This window comes from Triticum urartu, chromosome 5 (genome assembly GCF_003073215.2).
Source record: "Triticum urartu cultivar G1812 chromosome 5, Tu2.1, whole genome shotgun sequence".
NCBI classification, from domain to species: domain Eukaryota; kingdom Viridiplantae; phylum Streptophyta; class Magnoliopsida; order Poales; family Poaceae; genus Triticum; species Triticum urartu.
Window position 1 is genome coordinate 53,338,669 of NC_053026.1, and position 20,330 is coordinate 53,358,998.

The 20,330-nt window shown below is 41.8% G+C and overlaps 2 protein-coding genes and 1 long non-coding RNA gene across 3 annotated transcripts; 1 reads left to right on the forward strand and 2 right to left on the reverse strand.

Moving 5' to 3' along the window:
* Positions 1 to 1,554: 1,554 nt before the first annotated feature.
* On the reverse strand, positions 1,555 to 2,497 carry LOC125506769 (protein FAR1-RELATED SEQUENCE 5-like). Its single transcript, XM_048671485.1, has 2 exons — positions 2,143 to 2,497; positions 1,555 to 2,065 (listed from the first exon to the last, which is right to left on the reverse strand). The coding sequence occupies exons 1-2, from the start codon at positions 2,460 to 2,462 to the stop codon at positions 1,555 to 1,557; spliced, it is 831 nt and encodes a 276-aa protein (XP_048527442.1). The 5' UTR covers positions 2,463 to 2,497.
* Positions 2,498 to 3,485: 988 nt separating this feature from the next.
* LOC125507855 lies at positions 3,486 to 4,206 on the reverse strand. Its single transcript, XR_007283064.1, has 3 exons — positions 4,131 to 4,206; positions 3,966 to 4,053; positions 3,486 to 3,868 (listed from the first exon to the last, which is right to left on the reverse strand). It is a non-coding gene; the product is annotated as an uncharacterized LOC125507855 (long non-coding RNA).
* Positions 4,207 to 7,694: 3,488 nt separating this feature from the next.
* On the forward strand, positions 7,695 to 18,318 carry LOC125507852 (ATP-dependent DNA helicase 2 subunit KU70). Its single transcript, XM_048672375.1, has 19 exons — positions 7,695 to 8,012; positions 8,122 to 8,202; positions 8,714 to 8,830; positions 9,383 to 9,497; positions 9,968 to 10,073; positions 10,489 to 10,606; positions 10,728 to 10,811; positions 10,879 to 10,937; positions 12,103 to 12,236; positions 12,319 to 12,362; positions 13,454 to 13,530; positions 13,721 to 13,868; positions 14,465 to 14,526; positions 15,745 to 15,805; positions 16,465 to 16,557; positions 16,626 to 16,743; positions 16,994 to 17,096; positions 17,423 to 17,606; positions 17,961 to 18,318. Exons 1-19 carry the CDS (start codon positions 7,950 to 7,952, stop codon positions 18,072 to 18,074), a joined length of 1,881 nt encoding a protein of 626 aa, XP_048528332.1. The 5' UTR covers positions 7,695 to 7,949; the 3' UTR covers positions 18,075 to 18,318.
* Positions 18,319 to 20,330: the final 2,012 nt, after the last annotated feature.

Consider the following 20,330-nt stretch of genomic DNA (forward strand, 5'->3'; position numbering starts at 1 on the left):
ATTGTGTATCCATGTATCCCTGTGATCTCAGCCATTAACACTAAATCATGCGCCTCCCGTGCAGCAACAGGAACATTTACAATTAGCCGCCCGCTTTTGGACCTAACAACCATTTATTTTGCAGCAAACTCCCGAAAGTCCGTCCTCCACGATCCTCAACCGAGGTCCCCATGTCGTTTCGTGCTGCCCCAAATCCTCTGATCCTCTGCAGCCAAATCCCGCACGCCGTCGCTCCAAAATCTAAATCCCAACCCAAAGGCCTCGTACGATAGAAACCTTGGGCTAGACGGCCCCCATGAAGTCCTTTGGCGACGGCAACCAAGAAGCGACGACAACAGCGACCAGCGACAGCAACGGAGATCCGGCGGCCGTCTCAACGACGAAGCCATGGCGAATTGATGGTTCCGCGACGGTGACAACTCGTCCCAAATGCGGCGCCAACACCCCCTGGATAGCCTCCTACAACCACGACAGTCCCGATGTTGTAGCATGACGTCTGTAGGAAGCTGTTTGTTGACTGTAGCAGATGTATTAGTGCGATGCTTAATGGCATGCCATGCTTAATTGCTTTGCTTATATAGCCTGTAGCCTGTAGAGATGTAGGCTGCCGAAGATGTACTAGTGCAGTGCTTGTATCCTATATGGAGTCAGTTTGCTTATATCCTGAAGCTGTAGGCTGTGGTAACAGATTGTACTAGTGTAATTCTTGCTCACATGGTCATATTAGTGAAATTCCTGTCAGTTTGCCTGGCATTTGAAAAAAAAAACCCTTCGCTGCTACCGTGAAATAATTCTGTGACTAGTTCAGTTATGCATTGAAAAAATTGGTGACTTCATGTGGTCAAAACATGTAGTGATCAGTAACCTTTTGACTTAAAGGAAGTGGTCTGCAACAGCATTGTCCGGTTTTGAGATCAATGCCATAAGCAAAAAGTCAGTATGAGAGGTTCCCATGAAGTGACTAGATCCATTATGTGTTGAAACTTTCTGAATTATCGTGGTTGAAGCAAATACTGTTCAGTAAAGCTTCTGAACTATGAGAAGTGGCTTGCGATGTGTTTGTTCAGTTTTGAGATCAAACATATAAGCGATGCGACACTATGAAAAGTTTATTGAACATTTGCCCCAGGTCTTGGTTGATCAAATAAATTGACAAAACTGCATTGTTTGTCCTTGTACGATGCTAGTCTGAGGAAAAATATTGGTGCAACAGCAAGCATGGTCAACATTTGAAATCCTGAACTTCAGCTTCATATTTAACCATCTAACGGATATGAAGGGGCAATAAAAATGCATGTACTGCCACTATACAGCCTCTCAAGTTACATAGAAACCAGAAATGTCATCATGCTTCCATACTTGGTAGAAAAACATTAAGTGGATACATATGTTCAATATTCTGTAACAATTTGACAAGCATCAAAACTTGTCAGAAATCAACTAAACTTTAATTGGATATAACACAAATTCTGATCCATTATATGACTTCAGTATATCAAATTGCAAATAATATAACATAGATTAAATCATTATTTTCTTGGACAATTTTTCATATCAGGAAGCACCATTTGGTTGCACATCTTCCGCAATCAAGCTCCTTTTCCCTTCAATAGTTTTGCTTGGACAATTGCGACTATCATGAAACACCATTTGCTTGCATGTCTTGCACAAGCGTGCAACCTTTAACTTCGCTTCTTTGTCCTTCCTTTTCCTATCACCCTCCTTGATCTCCTTTCCACTCTTTATTCTTTTGCATCTCCCCACGGTACGAACATCAGTTGGTGGATGTATATCAACTTCTGTAGGAATATTACAACCAATAAAAGCCTCATATTCGTCTTGCCTAGTGTTCTGTGTGGCTGCAGGGACCATTTGGTCTAAAGGCGCCTCAATGCTCAACACACTTGATGTTAAGAAGTCCATGCCTTCATTTGAGTGCTTTGCCTTTTGAATCAACTCTTCCATCTTATCACGTACAGTCGAAATCTTCTTTCTCGTGGCTGCATCTAGTGAATCTGTGGGCTTTTCTTCTAGTAGGTTCCCCTGTTCATCATAAACATTCTCCCTGCAAAGGAAATAAGATATTGTTAGTCCTATGATTTTGAAATTAGAATAAGAAATTGATTGGCATGCATTTTTTACCTCTTGCACCGTTTCTGCCATCTTTTCATAATGTAATAGTTGGGAAGTTCATTTTGGTTCTCAATCCTCAACACTTGGATAATATGTCGACATGGAATACCGATTGACTCAAATAACTTGCACGGACAATTTGCTATCATGGTTGTAGTGTCATAGGAGACCTCCCTAACCTTACCAGATCGACCTCTCAGGGTCACCGTTTTTAACCCCACACCTTGTGTAATACCCTGAACACAACAATGATCTCTAGCAGCAATAACTTGTAGCTGAAATTTCTCGAATACCTCATATGTGAATACCTCACTACCTTGTTTCTCCATTGTCCATGGCGTAAATAGTTGTGGGGTGGTATGCATGCTTCTGTTTGTCTGCCATTAATTCTTCCTCACGTTGGCATTCTAAAGCTGTGTCGAACCTAAGCCAGAACTCAACAAAAGCAAGCCTACGATGAATGAAACGGTTGAAAAAAGAATTTGCACTTTCTGACCTTGAAGTGGTTCGGAGCAAGCCCGCAAGAGATATATCCATAAAGTAGGCTGGTATCCATGTATCTCTAATGGTAAACCTCTTAGCTAACCACTCGTTATCCTCCAACCCAAAATCTGTAATGATGGAATTCCATTGTGACTCAAACTCACTTGCAGTTTCTGAACCCCAAACACATGAGTTCAACCTCGGCCAAAATTCAGAATCTTCCCTAATCAAAGGTCCAACTTTTTCAGGCACCTTTTCCATTATATGCCACATGCATAACCTATGCATAGTGGCTGGAAGAACTTTGTCAATACCATTCTTGATGCTAGCAGCTTCATCAGTTATGATGAGTCTAGGTGCTACCCCTCCCATTGCTTTTAGGAAGGTCTGAAATAACCAAATGTATGACTCATCCTTCTCATTTGATAAGAATCCAGCACCAAAAAAGACACTTTGTAAGTGATGATTAACCCCTGTAAATGGTGCAAATATCATGTTGTACTGATTAGTGGTGTATGTAGAATCGAAGGATATCACATCACCAAAGTGACTATAGTTCTTCCTGCTTGTGGCATCCGCCCAGAACACACGCACCAGGTTCCCCTCATCATTCACCTCAAAATCATAGAAATGCTGAATTCACTTCCTGCTTTCTAGCTAATTGGGCCACAAACATTTGAGCATCTGCGTCTCTGATTTTATACCTGAGTCCGCGATAGTAATTTTGCAAGTCCCTCTTTGTGCACCCAGCATTCGGAATTCCACCCTCGCTAACTTGCAGGAGCCTGTATGCCTGGGAGGTTCCAATGCTTGCCTTATGACATGTGTATAAAGTATTCTTTGCCCTCTCACTAACTCTATGATTGGATCTGATCAAATGACGCTTATCAGGTGATACAAGACCATGAACATGATGCTCAATCCATGAGTCTATCTTGTAGGTGTTCTCCCCACAAAGTCTAACAAATATATGAGCATCACAACCGCATCGCGTGTCTGTCTGCTTACGTCTTTTCCTCAAGGGGTCATTAATCTCCTTAATATCTTTTGACTTGAATCCTTCTCTACTACACATGAAACGCTTAGTCCGGACCACCTTATTCTCAATCTTTTTCTGCTGTCCGATACGAACGCCAAAACCTGATTGATGTGCATATGCCTTGTAGAACTTCTCCACGGCCTCGAGTCCTTCAAATGTCATACCCACTTTAGGCTTCAAATGCTCATCACATTCAGGCGTAAAAGAAGAAGACTGCAATGTCAAGAATAAACGGAAATAAGTAATTTCATGTGTTCAGTATTTTTTTGGCAAATGCATGCATAGTTTCAGTTAGTGCAAACTGACTTACAAAGAGAGGTATGGTTGTGTTCTTTTTGGGCGTACTAAATCCCCCGGGGCTCATATGCATTTGAATGTTATTGATTGGATCCATACTTCTGCACATGTAGCTACACAATTAGCCTTGCAAAATACACTATGTATACACAAGGACTGAATTTGTCGGTTGTTTTACCTCAAAGTTTTGATGCCCACGTGTCTCTGATTGCAAGGGGTACTTGCTACTTGTCCGTGTCTAGTCGCCGCTGCATCAGAATATTTCAGTTATACATGAGATGGATCAGATCGGGGAAGTACAAGCATGGGGCACTTGTTGGTGCTTATCTGGTTTGTGTTAAGTGTTAACATGGGAGTAGAGGAGCACGTAAAGGATTGGGATGCTACCTGCATGGGGCGGCCGGGTGGGTGCCGGTGCACGTCAGGATCAAGTCGATCCAGATCAGACGTATGTCCAGTTCGGCGGCGGCGGCGGCGCACGACGCATACAGAAGTTGGGGTATTGTTGCAAAATTAAGTTGCTGCTTTTAGTCGGAGGGCGGGCGTGTAAGTGTAAAATTACCGCAAACTTTGATAATTCGTACGATTAAGATCGTGGGGTGAAAAGAAAAGGGATACACGGACACACAAATAGCTCGGATTCACGAGATATGCTGCCTTTTTAAAGTGTATATTCACTTATTTTCCTCGCTATATTGTCAGTATCTATATCTATACCTATATAAAAAGACCCAAAGAGAAAGGGACAGATCCAATTAATCTCGGCCATCAAATTATATCAATCCAATGACATAGACTGCTTTAATGTCGAACGCTCAACACGTTTAGCGTGCGGTTAATTTCATATCAAATACAATGCTAGTTACATAATAACACATAAATAATATCCCACTTAATATCTGCATACACTTAATATACTTTCAAATTAACGTGCATTGCACGTACACATTGACTAGTTAGAATAGGGAAACGTTTAGACCCGACGTGCCGGCCGAAATGTTGCGTCGGTCGCCTTCCACCACACACGCGTCTAGTGGGGCCCAAGCACCGCTTTCCCTCTTTTCCGCCTTATCTCTTTCAATTGAGCATGTCATTCTATCATCTCCTTCATATTTTTTCTTCTTCTTCATTGCTCTGCCGTGGCATCCCTCAATCTCGCGCGCCCTGCAGCCTCACCCCCACATTCGACTGCGCGTGAGCACCCATACAGGGCCCTGCACGAGCTCGTTGATTTCCCCTACTGTGTGACGGGGCTGCATGCGCGACGACAAGCATGATGCTCGTCCTGTGGGGGTGCGACAGCTCACCGGCAGTGGAGCAACCGGTCTGCGGCAGAGGCTATTGCGTCCAGCGGCAACAAATGCTGGGACCGACGGCGACATGGGGGGCATGCTGCAAACGATAAGGTGCAGTGTTGGAACCGAGCGAGGGAATTTGCTTCGCCCGACGAGGGTTGGTGGTGGTCGGCGATGGCGGTGTCCACCATGAATTTTTGTTGCATTCATTTTTTTGCTGGAACGACTTTTCATTTTTGCGGGAACCAGCTTTCAATGTTGCTGCAAATTCAGAGGATGGTGGTGTCCTTGCCGCATGATTTTTGCTACATCAATTTTGGGCTTGGAACTACTTGTGATTTTTGTTGGATCCAACATTTGACTTTGCTGCATAGGCTAGGATCTGGGGGCGACGACGACCAGTGGCTGCCATTTGTCTTTGCGCATTGGCTTTTTTTGCTGAAACCAGCAATCATTTTTGCTACAACCATCTGAAGCAAAGCTGGAAATCGACGAGATTTGTTCGCGACTTTGGACGACGGCGCATTTTTGCTGGAACCATGATATTTTTTTTTGCTGGAACGGTTGTTGGTTTTTGCTACCACCAGCGAAACTCCCTTTTTTTGCCGAAGCTTTTTTCTATGAACACGGCGGTGGAAGCCGACGCCGGCGGCGAGCAGATGGCGATGGCCGAGGGTGCTACAACCACAAGGCCCACGTCTTGGAACTAGCCGACGGATAGCTGTAAACGATAGAAGCTGAATCAAGGCGACGAAGGCCACAAAACGACCACGAGATTTAGCTTCAACTGCGATAGCGGGGTTGCGAGCATGTTGATGGCAAGACGAGCGAGGAGCGGCGCCCTCCGTGGAAGGATAGACACGGGGGAGGTCGACCGGCACAGGGGACGCTTTTCTCCCTGGACGCGCGTGGAAAAATGAGAGAAGGGATGATGTACAAGAAAGAAGGCGCAATCGCCCGACTCATGCAACCGACCCAAATTTTGGCCGGCACGCTGGCGCCTAGCACTCCTATCTTCGCCGAAATCACTAATTAGGCTAGTCATAGTGGGAGTAACTTAGCTAGTAACATAGCGCACTTCATTTTTTTTTGCTTACGTGGCAAGTATTTAATGTGAGGTGGTAACATAATATGTTACTGTAACATAGCGCTTCCCAAAACAAGATAAGTCTACAAGCTAATAAATGAAGCCATCTATGACACTACTATTATATTACTTTGCATTATGAAGGTAGTAACTTAGACTAGTGTCATGCATATGACACTAATCTAAGTTACTCCCCACTATGACCAGCCTTAAGGAGTACTCGTTGCAAAGAACACTCCACTTTCCCAGGTCGCGACAAGTGGCCTGGGAGTTTTCCCTTTTTTTGTAGATCCGTTTATTCAAAACGTTTTATCTCTTAAACCGTGCGTCCAAATCTCGAACCGTTTTTCACCGTTGGATTCCTCGCGTTGAGATTTTCAAAACTAGATTCCATGTTGATAGGTTTTGACGAACTTTTTTTTTTCACGAAAAAACCGGATGGAAAAACCGGACCGGAAGCATGGTTTTTTCCCTTCCCGAAAGAGGCACGTCCGTGCCTCTCGCGAAATCACAACCGTGCATCTTGTGAAAGCAAAACCATGACTCTCGTGGAAGAAAAAAAAACAGAAAACACGTTTTTTTTCGTTTCCGAGAGGCACGGCCGTGACTCTCGCGAAAGCACAACCGTGACTCTCACAAAAGAAAAAAAAACAGAAAATGCGTATTTTTTTCCCTTTCCGAGAGGCACGACCGTGACTTTCGCGAAAGTACAACCGTGCCTCTCGCGGAAGCAAAACCGTGACTCTTCCGAAAGAAAAAAAACAAAAAACGCGTTTTGTTTTTCCCTTTCCGAGAGGCACGGTCGTGACTCTCGCGGAAGCAAAACCGTGACTCTCGTGAAAGAAAAGAAACAGAAAACACGTTTTTTTTCATTTCCGAAAGGCACGGCCGTGACTTTTGCTAAAGCACAACCGTGCCTCTCGCGGAAGAAAAACCGTGACTTTTGCGAAAGGAAAAAAAAGAAAATGCGTTTTTTCGTGCAATTTTTTTTTTTGAATTTTTTTTATCGAAAAGCTAAGAAAGACTGGAGAAAAACCAAAATATCGAAAAACCCGAAAAAAAAACCGTTTAAAAAGCCGAAAACATGTGCGGAAAAATAAAAAAAATCGAAGGGAGCGTCCAGAACGCGACACGTGACAAATGGCTAAGAGCGCGTCAAATGGCGCTGATCGTTACGAGACTCCCAAAGAAGCGCTCGTTAACTAGTTGCTTCCATCTCCGCCGCCCAAAAAATAAATAGATGGGCTATAGCAACGCACTGAATTTTCTATCAGGGGAGTCGTCGATGCGGGGTGACAGGTGGGCTGGAGTGGACTGGGCCTCTACCAATATATCACCGTCTCCGCCGTCCAAAAAATAATAGAAAATCTCGTCTCCGAGTTTCCCCCACTCCCGCCAGCCGCCGCTCCTCCAGGTCTCCGCCGACGAGGAGGGCGCCGCCGCTCGTCCATTACTCGTACGCCACCGCCTCGTCCCGCAACTCCCGTGACCAGGAAGACTCGCCTCCCCTCGCCTCGCCTCGTCTCTCCGCTGACCAGGAAGGTTCCAGAAGCTATCGGAAGGGTTCCCACGCGCCCCCTTCTTCCCCGCGCCAGTGCTAGTTCCGGCGGGCGCCATGGACCTGGACCCCGAGGGCATCTTCCGCGACGACAGCGACGAGGACGACGACAACCTCCATGTACGCTCCCTGCTCCGCGCTATCCTTTCCCCCATTTTCCATCTTGGGTTCGATTGCTGCGTGCGTCGCGATTTGTTCTGATGCTAGCGTGTGCTGGTTCTGGATGCAGGAGAGGGAGGCCAACAAGGAGATGGTCGTCTACCTCATAGACGCCTCGCCCAAGATGTTCACCCCCGCCAACGCCGCCAAGGTGAAGCACAAGCAGCTTATATGCGCATAGTTTCACAGCCCCAGAGCACTGTTCATTCTGTAATTAAGTCAGTATATAACATGTACTCCCTCCGTTCCTAAATACAAGTCTTTTTAGACATTTCAAATGGATTACAACATACAGATGTATGTAGACATATTTTAGAGTGTAGATTCACTCATTTTGCTCCGTACTTAGTCACTTGTTGGAATCTCTAAAAAGACTTATATTTGGGAACGGAGGGAGTACTTTGACCATAACTTTCTCTAAGTGGTGCAACTTACAAGTAGTATGCTTGGTTTTCGGCAGAAGCAAAGTAGGTAGCTAGTCTTTCGAGGGTTTGCTTCTGATCTAGGACTCTAGGTTATGTTTTAGACTGAATGGTTTGGGGGAATACGATGGTAAGGGTAGGAGCTTGTTGTAAATTTGCCGATATTTAGTTTGTGTGAAGTTCCATGGTTATAATCATTTGCTAGGTAATGTAGCATTTTGGTTTTGCTGTTTCTTGCAGCCAGATGAAAAGCAGGAGACACATTTCCATACCATAGTGAACTGCATCACGCAGTCTCTGAAGACACAGATTATCGGGAGATCCCGTGATGAAGTTGCAATATGCTTCTTTAACACCGTAAGTTGCTACTCATAGTTGTAAGCTTTAACTCGATGCTTGATTAGTTATTAGTTAATTTATTCGCTGGTTCAAGTCCTCTGATTTTACTGCAAGTGATTGTTCGGCAAAGACGAGGTTTTCGAGTTTCAACCTGTTAGTTGAGACCTTAATCTTCGCTGGTGTATTGCTCTCTGTGACAATTTTGCTTCCTAGTTTTACTTGATAGATCTGCTGTTATCAGGCCTGATGAGTGGACACTGATCTTGAAGATTTCAATTATCTCTTTGAAATCCACTTTCATCCATCAGCAAATGAACTGATTAGAACTGCCGGGTGTTGAAAAAATGACATGTTGCTATGGTTTGTTCTTTTGTCTATCAAACAGTTAAATGTGTGAAAATTTGAGATGAACTGTTTGTCTTGCACTATGTAGATTACTAATATCTGATAAGATTCTTTTTATGATGTTCCTTACAAAGTGCAACTTCCTCGAACACTTACGAAGTGGTACTGATATGCTATTGTTACATGGTACTCTTCTTTGATATAGCTATCACATAACTCTTGCAGAAAGAAAAGAAAAATTTACAGGAGCTGGCTGGTGTATATGTTTACAATGTCACAGAACGAGAGCAACTTGATAGGCCTGATGCAAGACTGATTAAAGAATTTTCTTGTGTAGAAGGTAATGCTACTTAATGAATTGTTCTTTTGCACAGCTGATCAGAGTTTGAGTGATACACATGCTGGGCTACTTCCATGTAGCAGATTTGTATATAACACTTGCAGAAAATTTGAAATTGTACAGTTGGATGGTTTACTTATACCATATCACACATGCATAAAAATCATGCTACAAGACTGAAACTCAGACATTGTATTATCTCAACTGATTCTGGCATTTTACATCTCATGTTGATTTCATCTTTTGTGTTCTCTTGGTCACAAAAAAATTGTAAGGCAACCATGCTTTTAGAAAGTTAGCTAGGAAATATCATTAGTAGCAGTACATGAACATTGTAAGCATGATGTTTATTTCATTTTGTTTTGGCCTGAATAGAAAGGCTCTATGGATAAAATTGGAGTAGGGTACTTGTGTATGAGAGAACTCAGCAATTATGTTTTCATTATAATCTTTGTTTTCACTTGTGCAAGATTCTTTTATGAATAACATTGGAAGCCGGTATGGAATAACCTCTGGATCTCGAGAGAATACCCTGTACAATGCTCTTTGGGTTGCACAGGCACTGCTGCGTAAAGGGTAACTTCACTTTTCGCCTTTGTTTCTCAGATGCCGTAGTTTATATTAATTAACACATCCCAGTAGCATTAAACATCTTTGTAGAGGTGTAGCCTGTATACATGACAAGTATTGTCTATAACTTTCTTGGGGGATACAGTTCAGCAGTAAAGCTTAAATTTCTATATATTATGCACAACGATCTAGTTTGCATCAGCTAGATCATTGTGCACATTATACTTATTAGCTATAAGTGAATGCAATATACCTTAGGTGCTTTAACAGTGTTTTGCTGGATGTTGAAGCATAAATTTACGTGTTAGTGAATGCAGCATCCTTTAGGTGCTTTAGCTATCAACCTATCATCTAATGTAATGGTTAACACCTATGTGGTTCAACTTCAGTGATTCCCCTTTCTTCTTTTTTCATTCCTCAGATCTGTGAAGACTGTGAGTAAGAGAATCCTCATATTCACCAATGAGGATGATCCTTTTGGTGGTATTACAGGAGCAGCAAAGACTGATATGATCAGGACCACAATTCAACGTGCAAAAGTTTGTCTATGACACATACATCTATTCTGTTTTCACACCAAGCAGCCCACAGATGCAAATTAATATGGCATGTTCCTAATGATCTTATGTTTTTGTTCTATAATTACTTGCCTACCTTCAGGATGCACAAGATCTGGGCCTGTCTATTGAACTTCTTCCATTAAGTAGGCCTGATGAGGATTTCAACATGTCCCTGTTTTATGCAGTAAGTCTTCGCAGCTCCCCTCTCCCCCCGTATCAGTGCCAAATGCTAAGCAACTTCCATCTCCCAGGATTTGATTGGTCTGGAGGGAGATGAAGTAGTGCAGTACGTGCCATCTGCTGGTGAAAAGTAATTTCTTTCTTTAATCACCAATTTTACTCTTGATTGTTTCTTGTCTTGTTGATACAAATGTAAATACTCAACGGTATCTTATTCTTCTAATTACTTTCCGCAAAGAAAAGAAAAAAGACAAATATTGGTGCTCGAGTGGGAGCTTGCAACTTTGTTGAATGGAGATAATCTGTGTCTCAGAACCAGATCTGAGAACAAATATACAGTCTGTTGTTTCTTGTGACTATGTAGACTTGCTATTGTCCTCCCACGAATTTTGTGCGTAGTGGGTGTCAACTCTGTGCATTGTCCTCCACATGTTATAAGAACATAGGATAAAACATCTGAAGTAATGGTTAACTTGTTATCTTTGTTCTCGCCAAAGAAAACTTGTTAATCTTTGTTTAAGCGTACAAATGCTTCCATAAGGTTTTTTGCTGTTCTGCATGAAATTTAGGTTAAGTAACCTCAGGTGCACTTCTTGTGTGAACTAATCCAGCTGTAAAACCATTATGTGCCCGGGTGTAGGGAAGAGGTGGATGCATATGTAGGCGAGAATTGTGGTTTGAGCACAAGAGCGGTTCACTCTTGTACACGCGGCATGGCTCTTCCCCAGCCACGGAGCAGGGCTCTGAACACTTGTGACTTGGAGAATCTATTTGTTGTTTAATTCAACTAGTTATACAGTTCACTTACATAGCAGACCCTAGAGAAAGGATACCATACACAATTGGCATATAGCCAACTAGTAATATTCTAATATGTAGCTAACTGCTACTAGGATACTAACTCTTCTGGGCTGCAATCAGGCGCCTCTCCTGATTGGGTCATTGAAACACGGACTAGTAGTCCTAGTCGATTATCACCTTACCGTCCAAAGTGGGTTCAGATGCTGCTGCTGTTGCTGTCTTGGATCTGCGCCTGTAGGTCTGCTGCGCCCGTAACAAAAACTTGAATGGATTTTTTGCTTGATCATCAACAAGAATCGTTAGCTAACTTTGTAGAGCTTTCAGAAGCTCTAGCTGGAGTATATCTTAGCATCTCTTGGTATGAATGATAATTTTTATGCTACCAGTCTGTTACCCTAATCATTATGGAAGGTTATGCTTATGCTTTACTTTAGTTAGATAGTTTGGTTTAGACCCACTTACTTTGAGCCTCATTCTAGTGTTGTTCTTTGAAGGCTGGAGGATATGACTGATCAACTGAGAAAGCGAATGATGAAAAAGCGCAAAGTCAAAACTCTCTCATTTGCAATTACGAATGATGTTTGCATAGAGGTGAACACATATGCGCTAATCCGTCCAACTGCTCCAGGTATGCTCTGACTCTGTCTTTCCAATGCTTGTTTACAAGTTGTTGTAACTTAAGCGTAAATGTGTTACTTCTATATTTGTAGGGACGATTACGTGGCTTGACTCGATCAGTAACCTTCCATTAAAGGTAAAGTTATGCTCTATGAAAAATATATGCTCTTTGTTGCTTACTTTTTTGGATTTTGCTGATGCACCTTCATAGTTTGTTATGCTATCATTACAAAAGTTGTGATGAGCTTATGGTAGGCTTAAGTCATACTCCCTCTGTATCACAAATGCATGTCGTTTCGGATATTGACATGGTCTTCAAGATTTACCTTTGACCACTAATTTTACTATTGTAATAGTATGCATACATAACACAAGAAAATTATCATAGTATGAGTACTTCTCAAAACAAATATAAGCATATGGTTTGCAAGTTCTCAAACTAAATATTTGAAACAATATTTATAGTCGAAGTTTGAAAATTTTGACTGAAGGCATTTCCAGAACAAATATTTGTAATATGGAGGGTAGCTAAGAATTGTGTAGATAACATCCTGGCTATGCAGTACCATCTCTTGGATAATGTTGAAAGAGCATCTAAGCAATTCTTTTCCTGCTCTAATTTTTAAGGATATTTGGTTAATTTGACCGGGAAGTGAAAATGTTTTCATGGTTGATGATGCAACATTCTATAGTCTGACAGTGTGGTAACTGATTTATTGTAGACCCAGATTACGCAACGCCAATCTTTTACCATGATAGGGCAAAAGATTGACGCAACCTGTGTATAGGATCAGTACCCAGCACTTCCACATGTTTTGAGTATGCATTTACGTAAGCAGCTATTACTGTCTTGATCATAGAGCTACTATTTTATGGTCATGCATATCTTGACCTTCAAGGGAGTTAAGGTTGAGATGCCATGTGTCTGCCACACAAAAAGGAAACGGATCAAGGACTAGTCACTGTGTAGAGGAGTACTATTATAGTGCCTCTTGGGCATAACAGAACATTCAACACTTTTACATATTGTACAGTCTTTGGGCTTTTTTTCTTCTTCGGAATCTGTTCCTGAATGTACTCACATAATGAGATGTTGCATATCTTATGGAAGTGAGAGTTTTTGTTGTCATTAACTTCCTTTTATTAGGGAAATTTTACAGTGCAACTCTTCTCTTACAGTTGCTTTTTGCTTACATTCCCTTAACACATAAAATGATGTTTATACAGACTGAAAGGTCTTTCATATGCAATGACACCGGGGCCCTTCTTCAGGCTCCCCAAGAGCGCTTCCAGCTATACAATGAGTAAGTACACATATGTTTATACAGTGTCATCTAATAATGTATTTTTTTGGTTTCTAGATTTATTTGTGTTATACTTCCAGTATCTGCTTCCTGATTTCTTCACCAATCTTTCCATTATTTGTTTTCTTGTTTCAGTTTGATGCTTATATTTGTGATCTTAAAGCACTTTTATGTATTCATGTTTGTGCAGTAAAGTTGTTAAATTTTCTGTTCGTGAATTGTCTGATGTGAAGAGGGTTTCAAGTCATCATCTTCGCCTTTTAGGGTTCAAGCCATTGGATTGCTTAAAAGATTATCATAACTTAAGTCCGTCAACATTTATTTACCCCAGTGATGAGGTAATAACACTTCCTTATATTGGTCATCGCCAAGGGTACTTTGTTCTTTTGTGCATAACGTTCATCATTCGAATACTATTTTTATGTTGTTTCTACAGAGTCCAGACCATTTATGTCTCTACTCTCTGTCTTTAGACTGATAATCTTGTTCATAAGCTTCCAATATTTTCTGTGATGAGAATGTTTTCATTATATGTGCTTCTCTAACTTTAGGTAGATAATCAATAGTTGTAAACTTTCAATATTTTCCTTGATGGGAATGTTTTTCATTATATGTGAGGGCACTTTTGTAGTTTGACTTGGTGGTTCTAGTGCATACTACTTCTTGTTCAGCCTGAAGGAGTAGTTCTCTTAGTGAAAATATAATGCTTCGCTCAGTGATTAGTTACTTTGTCCTATTAGTAACTAAAATAGATCTCTTGAAAATATTTAGGGTTGTTGAATGATGGGTGCATGCTAGATTTACTTCCTTTGCTTTGATGCAGCAAATATTTGGAAGCACTCACATTTTCATGCTTTACATAGCTTGATGCTGAACATAACTAGGGCTGTTGAATAATGGGTGGATGCGATTTACCTCCTTTGCTTTGATGCAGCAAATATTCGGAAGCATTCGTGTGTTCGTTGCTTTACATAGCTCGATGCTGCGTCTTGGACGGTTAGTCACTATCGCTTATTCCCGATCCTGCCACAACTTCTATGACCACTTCAGGAAGAAAGCTTGTCCGAGAACTGAAACCTATGAATGTGCATAAAGCTATCCTGAATCATAAGGATGCACTGAAAAGAACTAGTATTGGATTATTGGTTCTAATTAGTATGGACTATTGGTTCTCACATTACATTCTCTCGTTGTTTGGGATAATTTCTGGGGATAACCACTTGGGTATGATGTTGAGGTATTATTCACGACAAGTAAATGAATTCGAATACACGTGGTTGGAACATTGTTTGTTGTAGTTTTGGGTTTGTTTGTCATGTCTTCTGTTGAAATAATTTTTGATGGTGTGATCTGTAGTCTGCTGGCTGTTTGGAAAATGAAAGGATAAAGGAGTTGTGGCTTATGATGTGAAAAGCATGGTAATGGGTGATACGGTACACAACAGGGAAAGTTATTTCTTTTAGGTCACATATCTAAAATGGGTTTTTGGTTGGCACTCTTCTAAACTGTAGGATCCCAGTCAATGCCATTTACCTGTTTTCCCCTTCTATGCCTAATTGGTTCCTTGTAACTTCTGCTGGGCTGTATATTTTTTTTAGGTTGTCGCTTTGGCATGTATGTTCAACTTACTCGGCTCTTTTTGTGTATGGGAGGTGCCAAAGTCAATAAGAGTTTGGCCACATCAACAGATAATCACTTATCTTATTAACATAATGTTCTGTAGCAACCCATCATCTCAAACCTTTCTATGTTATTACTACTACTCCCTCTGTTCACTTTTGTAAGTCGTTTAAGACAGCTGAAATTGAACTGTTTTAGATGCTTTCCTAAATGTCTAAAACGTCTTACAAAAGTGAACCGAGGGAGTAGCTATCATGTGTCATGTTGTCCCCCTGTTTTTGAGTCGAACGACTAGTCGCGACTAGTCGATGAGTTGTAACTGGAAGTCGTCAAACACCTCTACTAGTCGATCGGCACGGCACGACTCGTCAAGAGTCGCTACCCCAGAATGACTTGTCGACTCGAAAACCTTGCATGTTGTACATGTTCTCATGTGTTTATTCAAACAAATGGCTGGGCATAGACTAAGGTGTTCTGTAACAAGATTACAAGAGTACACATGCTTATAGCATCATAAATGTAGTGTTTCGTGTTTCTTTTTACGGTTATATGATCCGTGCTACAAACTTAGAATTATGATATGTATGATTTCAGGTTTGCACTTGCGTTTTATGGGACCCCAACTCGCCCACGGCTTGTAGCCCTTGTTGCACAAGTAAGATGTATTTTCCATGTTTATGTTTGTTTTGCAATGATTACTATGGTAAACTTTTTAGTCTGGGTTACGTGTATGATATGAGCAACCTCTTTAAGGACAAATCTATTCAATGTAACAGTGCAAATGGTGTTAATTGCACACAAAAACCCCTTCTTATTTTCCATAAAAAATGATTTCTGGCAAGTTGATGTATAACATGATTGTTCTATGCATCACACGATAGCTTATCTCTGGGCAACCACAGAACTATGTCAATATCTGGGTTTGATTACATGAACAAAAACGACTAATCTTCAATCTTCTTGCTTCGTTTCCCTGAAAATTTTCTACTTGCTTCATTCAACTAATTACTTGGATATTTCTCAGTGAGATAATGAGGTAAACTGTAATAAACCCGAAATGACTTGGCTCTACAAACACCTCTTGTAGTGATACTCAAGTTTCCAATCTTTCATGTTCCAGCTTCTCCCCATTTCTCACTTATAGGATAAGACTCGAGTGGATGGTGTGAAAATTATCTACTCCTGCATCACATTCTACTTTTTTGTATTATGCATCATGATTTTTCTGTCTGTGGCTCTGAACTTCTTGGATTTACAATTTCATAACCCCCAACTATTTTCCTTCCCAAAATAAACACTGGGATTGAAAAACAGGAAGAGGTTATTTCTTCGAGTGGTCAAGATGAGCCACCTGGAATGCACATGATCTATCTTCCATACTCGGATGATGTTAGATATCCTGAAGAGGTAACCACTGGTGCTGCATTTGTATTTTCCCTTCTTAAGCAACAGAATGATTTTACACTTATGTGCAGGTTCATCTGACTTCTGGGGATGCACCTCGCGCTACAGATGAGCAAATAAAGAAAGCTTCGAATCTGTTGAGACGTATTGACCTGAAGCATTTCTCAGTACGCCATTTTGCTAACCCAGGTAAATCACTACCTAGAATTGATTTTAGTTTTTGTTAGAACTACTCGTAACTTATGTGTGTGTTCCACTTGTAGATTTGCCTCTTATCTTACAATCTATATAGACCAGGATTGCTTGCTGATGTGTTGTAGCTCAATATCTTGTTGGGTTAGCATGGCAATGAGCATTAAGAACTAAGTTGATGCACAGACTCTAAATTCAGTGAATTTCTCATTATTCCGATTGTGGTTTCTGTTCTGTCATGGAACAGGATTACAAAAACACTACGGGATTTTGGAGGCCTTAGCTTTAGGTGAGGATGAGATGCCGGATATAAAGGATGAGACCCTTCCCGATGAAGAAGGCTTGGCTAGGTACATGTTTTCTTTTGTCAATTGTGTATGCTACATCCTAATTCCGCCATTTCTTTCTTGCAAATGCAACTTATTGAATAACTATAGTCAACCATCTTGGTGTTCCTGCGTCCAAACAGGAACAGTGATGATGAAAACATAATTTAGTGCATGCTGAAATAAGCTTAAGATATTTTTATTCTTTATACGTATAAGAAAGAACAATCTAGGGCATGCTTAAATAAGCTGAAGGTTTACTTATCAAACGTATTGTTTGTATTATAAAAGAAACATACAACAGTCGTCCCGTACCTTATCGTGGAATATTTCCTATACTCTTATCTTAGGCCAGGAGTAGTTAAAGCTATAGAAGAATTTAAGGCTGCAGTGTTTGGTGAAAATTATGACCAAGAGGAAGCTGAGGCAGCAGCAGCAAAAGGTGGGGCCTCAAAGAAGAGGAAAGCAATTGCGGATGCAGCTTCACAGAAAAGCGCGGCTTATGATTGGGCAGACCTTGCAGATAATGGGAAGGTGAGTAGTCAGGTTATATTACAAAGATTATGTTTACATGAAAAAAAATGCTCAATACGCAAACTGTTGCGATAAATTGGTCTTTTGATAGTCGCCCACTCTACAACCCATGCTGTAATTACAAAACTAGTTAGCATAATATGCCAGATCTTGGCATTTTAGGAACTATAGTTCCACCAAGAATCCACAGAAAATGAGGTTATACATGTCAAACTATGCATGCACCTTTGAAACATGAATTACATTTGGATGTGTTGTTTCTTTGATATCCCTGAATAGCGCCATTCATCCAAACCTTTCTGAGTTAACCACACTGATGTTTGTTTTGCAAAATTCTGAATCTTTAATTTGCAGCTGAAGGACATGACAGTGATGGATTTGAAGACCTACCTGACGGCGCATGGCCTCCCGGTTTCTGGTAAGAAAGACGCCATCATCAGCAGGATCTTGACTCATCTAGGCAAGTGAGAAACAAGAATCATTGACTGGAATATGCAAGACGTCTAGTGTGCATCCTATGTAGCCATGGATGATAGACCCGCCCTCTCTGTTTGGGCCGTGGCGATTTTGTATAGCAGTATCGGGTGCCAATGTGACTTCCATGTTAGTTTGTTTGAAACCATGCATGTGCTCTTGTGCCACGCAACTTGGGATGGAGTTGTCTTAGATGTCTTGTGGCTGGTGAAAGTGTGTTCTGACAAAGGTTATTCCATCCGCTTTGTCGACAGTTTACTTTTTTTTTTGGTATGGCTCACCATTCATTCCAAATGGTACTACTCTCTCCGTTTCTAAATACTCCTTTTAGAGATTTCAATAAGGACTACATACTTGTTTTGCTCTGTATGTAGCCTTTATTAGAATCTCTAAAAGGCTTATATTTAGGAATGAAGGGAGTATGAAAAGCACGTTTGGGGGGTCGGTGCAATGGGAGTTTTTCTTTTTTTTTTAAAAAAAATAAGGTGAAATATTTGCCTAGCTGCAAAACGGCAATAGCCTAATTGAATTACTTTTGTGGTATTATATTACTCAAATTCTTGGCCCACGCAATGGCCCAAGGAGACACTTGGTGTTTCGTGTGATGATTGCCACCGGTGCCGGTCTTGTTCCTAAAAATGGGTGCATTTCTTTTCTTTCAAATTTCCCATACAACAACTAAAAATGGGTGCATTTCTTTTCTTCCAAATTTCCCATACAACAAGAAGCAGTGCATTCACAAGTTGAGCATTGTGAGTGAGAATCTTGTCCCACCATGTTGGCGGGTGATCGTCGAGATCAGAGCTACGATGCAACTCTAGATTGTTCAGATAGGGGTTTAAACACTCATTACTCCAGGCACGCGACAAAGTTTATTACCAGGCTCAGGCCACCGTAGTGGTGTAACATCCTACTCCTGCTTTAGTTTGTTCTTTTGTATTATTCAACTCTCCCCTACAAATGTTTCCAGTGCCTCCTTTTATACCCTATTGGGCCTATGAAGCGGGGACCCGACAGCCTGTGCGGTGACGCAGGCTGCTGGAGTGTTCTTTTGTATTATTCAATTCTCCCCTACAAATGTTTCCAGCGTCTCCTTTTATACCCTATTGGGCCTATGAAGAGGGGACCCGACAGCCCGTGCGGTGACGCAGGCTGCTGGAGCTGGCTCACCTACTCCTTTGAGTTTGTTCCTTTCGTGAAGGACATGATGAAGCCCATGTCTGGCTTACCTTGTTTCATGCATATCTTGACGTGTTCCCACCCGGGACGACTGATATGAGGAAGAAGCGGGGAGAGAACGCTCCCCGACGAAGGAGGGGGCCTAATGTAGGGTAGAATTCTAGTTTGGCTCAATCTCACACACTTGGAGGGGGAAAGAAGAACAATCAAGAACACAAAAGTGAATCTCTCAAGACAACCTTCGTGTCGGGCTTCCCCCGGCTGCGCGGGTTGATAGGTTCTCTCGTGTCACTCCCGTGAGGAAACCCTAGTCGCCGCCGACAATCGCAATCCTCACCTTTCCTCCTCTCGCTGCCACCGGTTAGCGTCGCCAGGCAAAGCTTGCGCGGCGTCGGTGGCGGCGGGGCCACTTTGTTGGTCTCTGGCCTGGGCTTATGCAGCGCGGGAAGTTCTCAGGAAGAGGTGAGGGCTCGCGTGGCTGCGCGGGCCGATGGCGGCGTGGAGCAGAGAGTGGATGGGCTGTCTTGTCGTTCGTTGGTGTGGAAGTAGGCTCGTGGTGCTCGCATCCAACTGCTTTACCTTGTCTAGGAGCTTGAGCACTTCCTCTGCATGATCAAGCCCTTCTTGGATTCTAGGACTCCTGCATTCTTCATATGGACCCCACAACTTCTGTAGTGCCTTCTTCATTGCTTCAGGCGACTCCTTGTCAACCCCTGAATAAAGCCACATTTGCCTAATTGCAAAATAAAAAACACATCACTTAATTTAAACAATTGTCAGGAAATACAACAACTGCTACAAGGAAAGAAAGAACACCCCATTTTCCAATTGAAACAAACACTTTGCACTCATGTTTTAAACAATGCACAACTTGAGAAGAAAATATCACAACGACAATGCAATGTCTGAGATGAGGCAAAATTTACTTGAACACTTACCAAAATTTACAACACTTAACAATACAGTGCATCAAGAATTTATAGCAACTACTCCCTCCGTTCCAAAATAGATGACTCAACTTTGTACTAACTTCACTTGCACACTTACAAAATCGACAACACACAACCAAAA

Excerpts from the sequence above, each read along its gene's own strand:
- LOC125506769 (XM_048671485.1), bottom strand. The coding sequence starts at position 2,462 with ATGGAGAAACAAGGTAGTGAGGTATTCACATATGAGGTATTCGAGAAA. Across the intron at positions 2,066-2,142 it reads TGGCAGAAACGGTGCAAGAG|GGAGAATGTTTATGATGAAC; the intron begins GTAAAAAATGCA and ends TTTCCTTTGCAG.
- LOC125507852 (XM_048672375.1), top strand. The coding sequence starts at position 7,950 with ATGGACCTGGACCCCGAGGGCATCTTCCGCGACGACAGCGACGAGGAC. Across the intron at positions 12,363-13,453 it reads TCAGTAACCTTCCATTAAAG|ACTGAAAGGTCTTTCATATG; the intron begins GTAAAGTTATGC and ends ATGTTTATACAG. Across the intron at positions 17,607-17,960 it reads ACCTTGCAGATAATGGGAAG|CTGAAGGACATGACAGTGAT; the intron begins GTGAGTAGTCAG and ends TTTAATTTGCAG.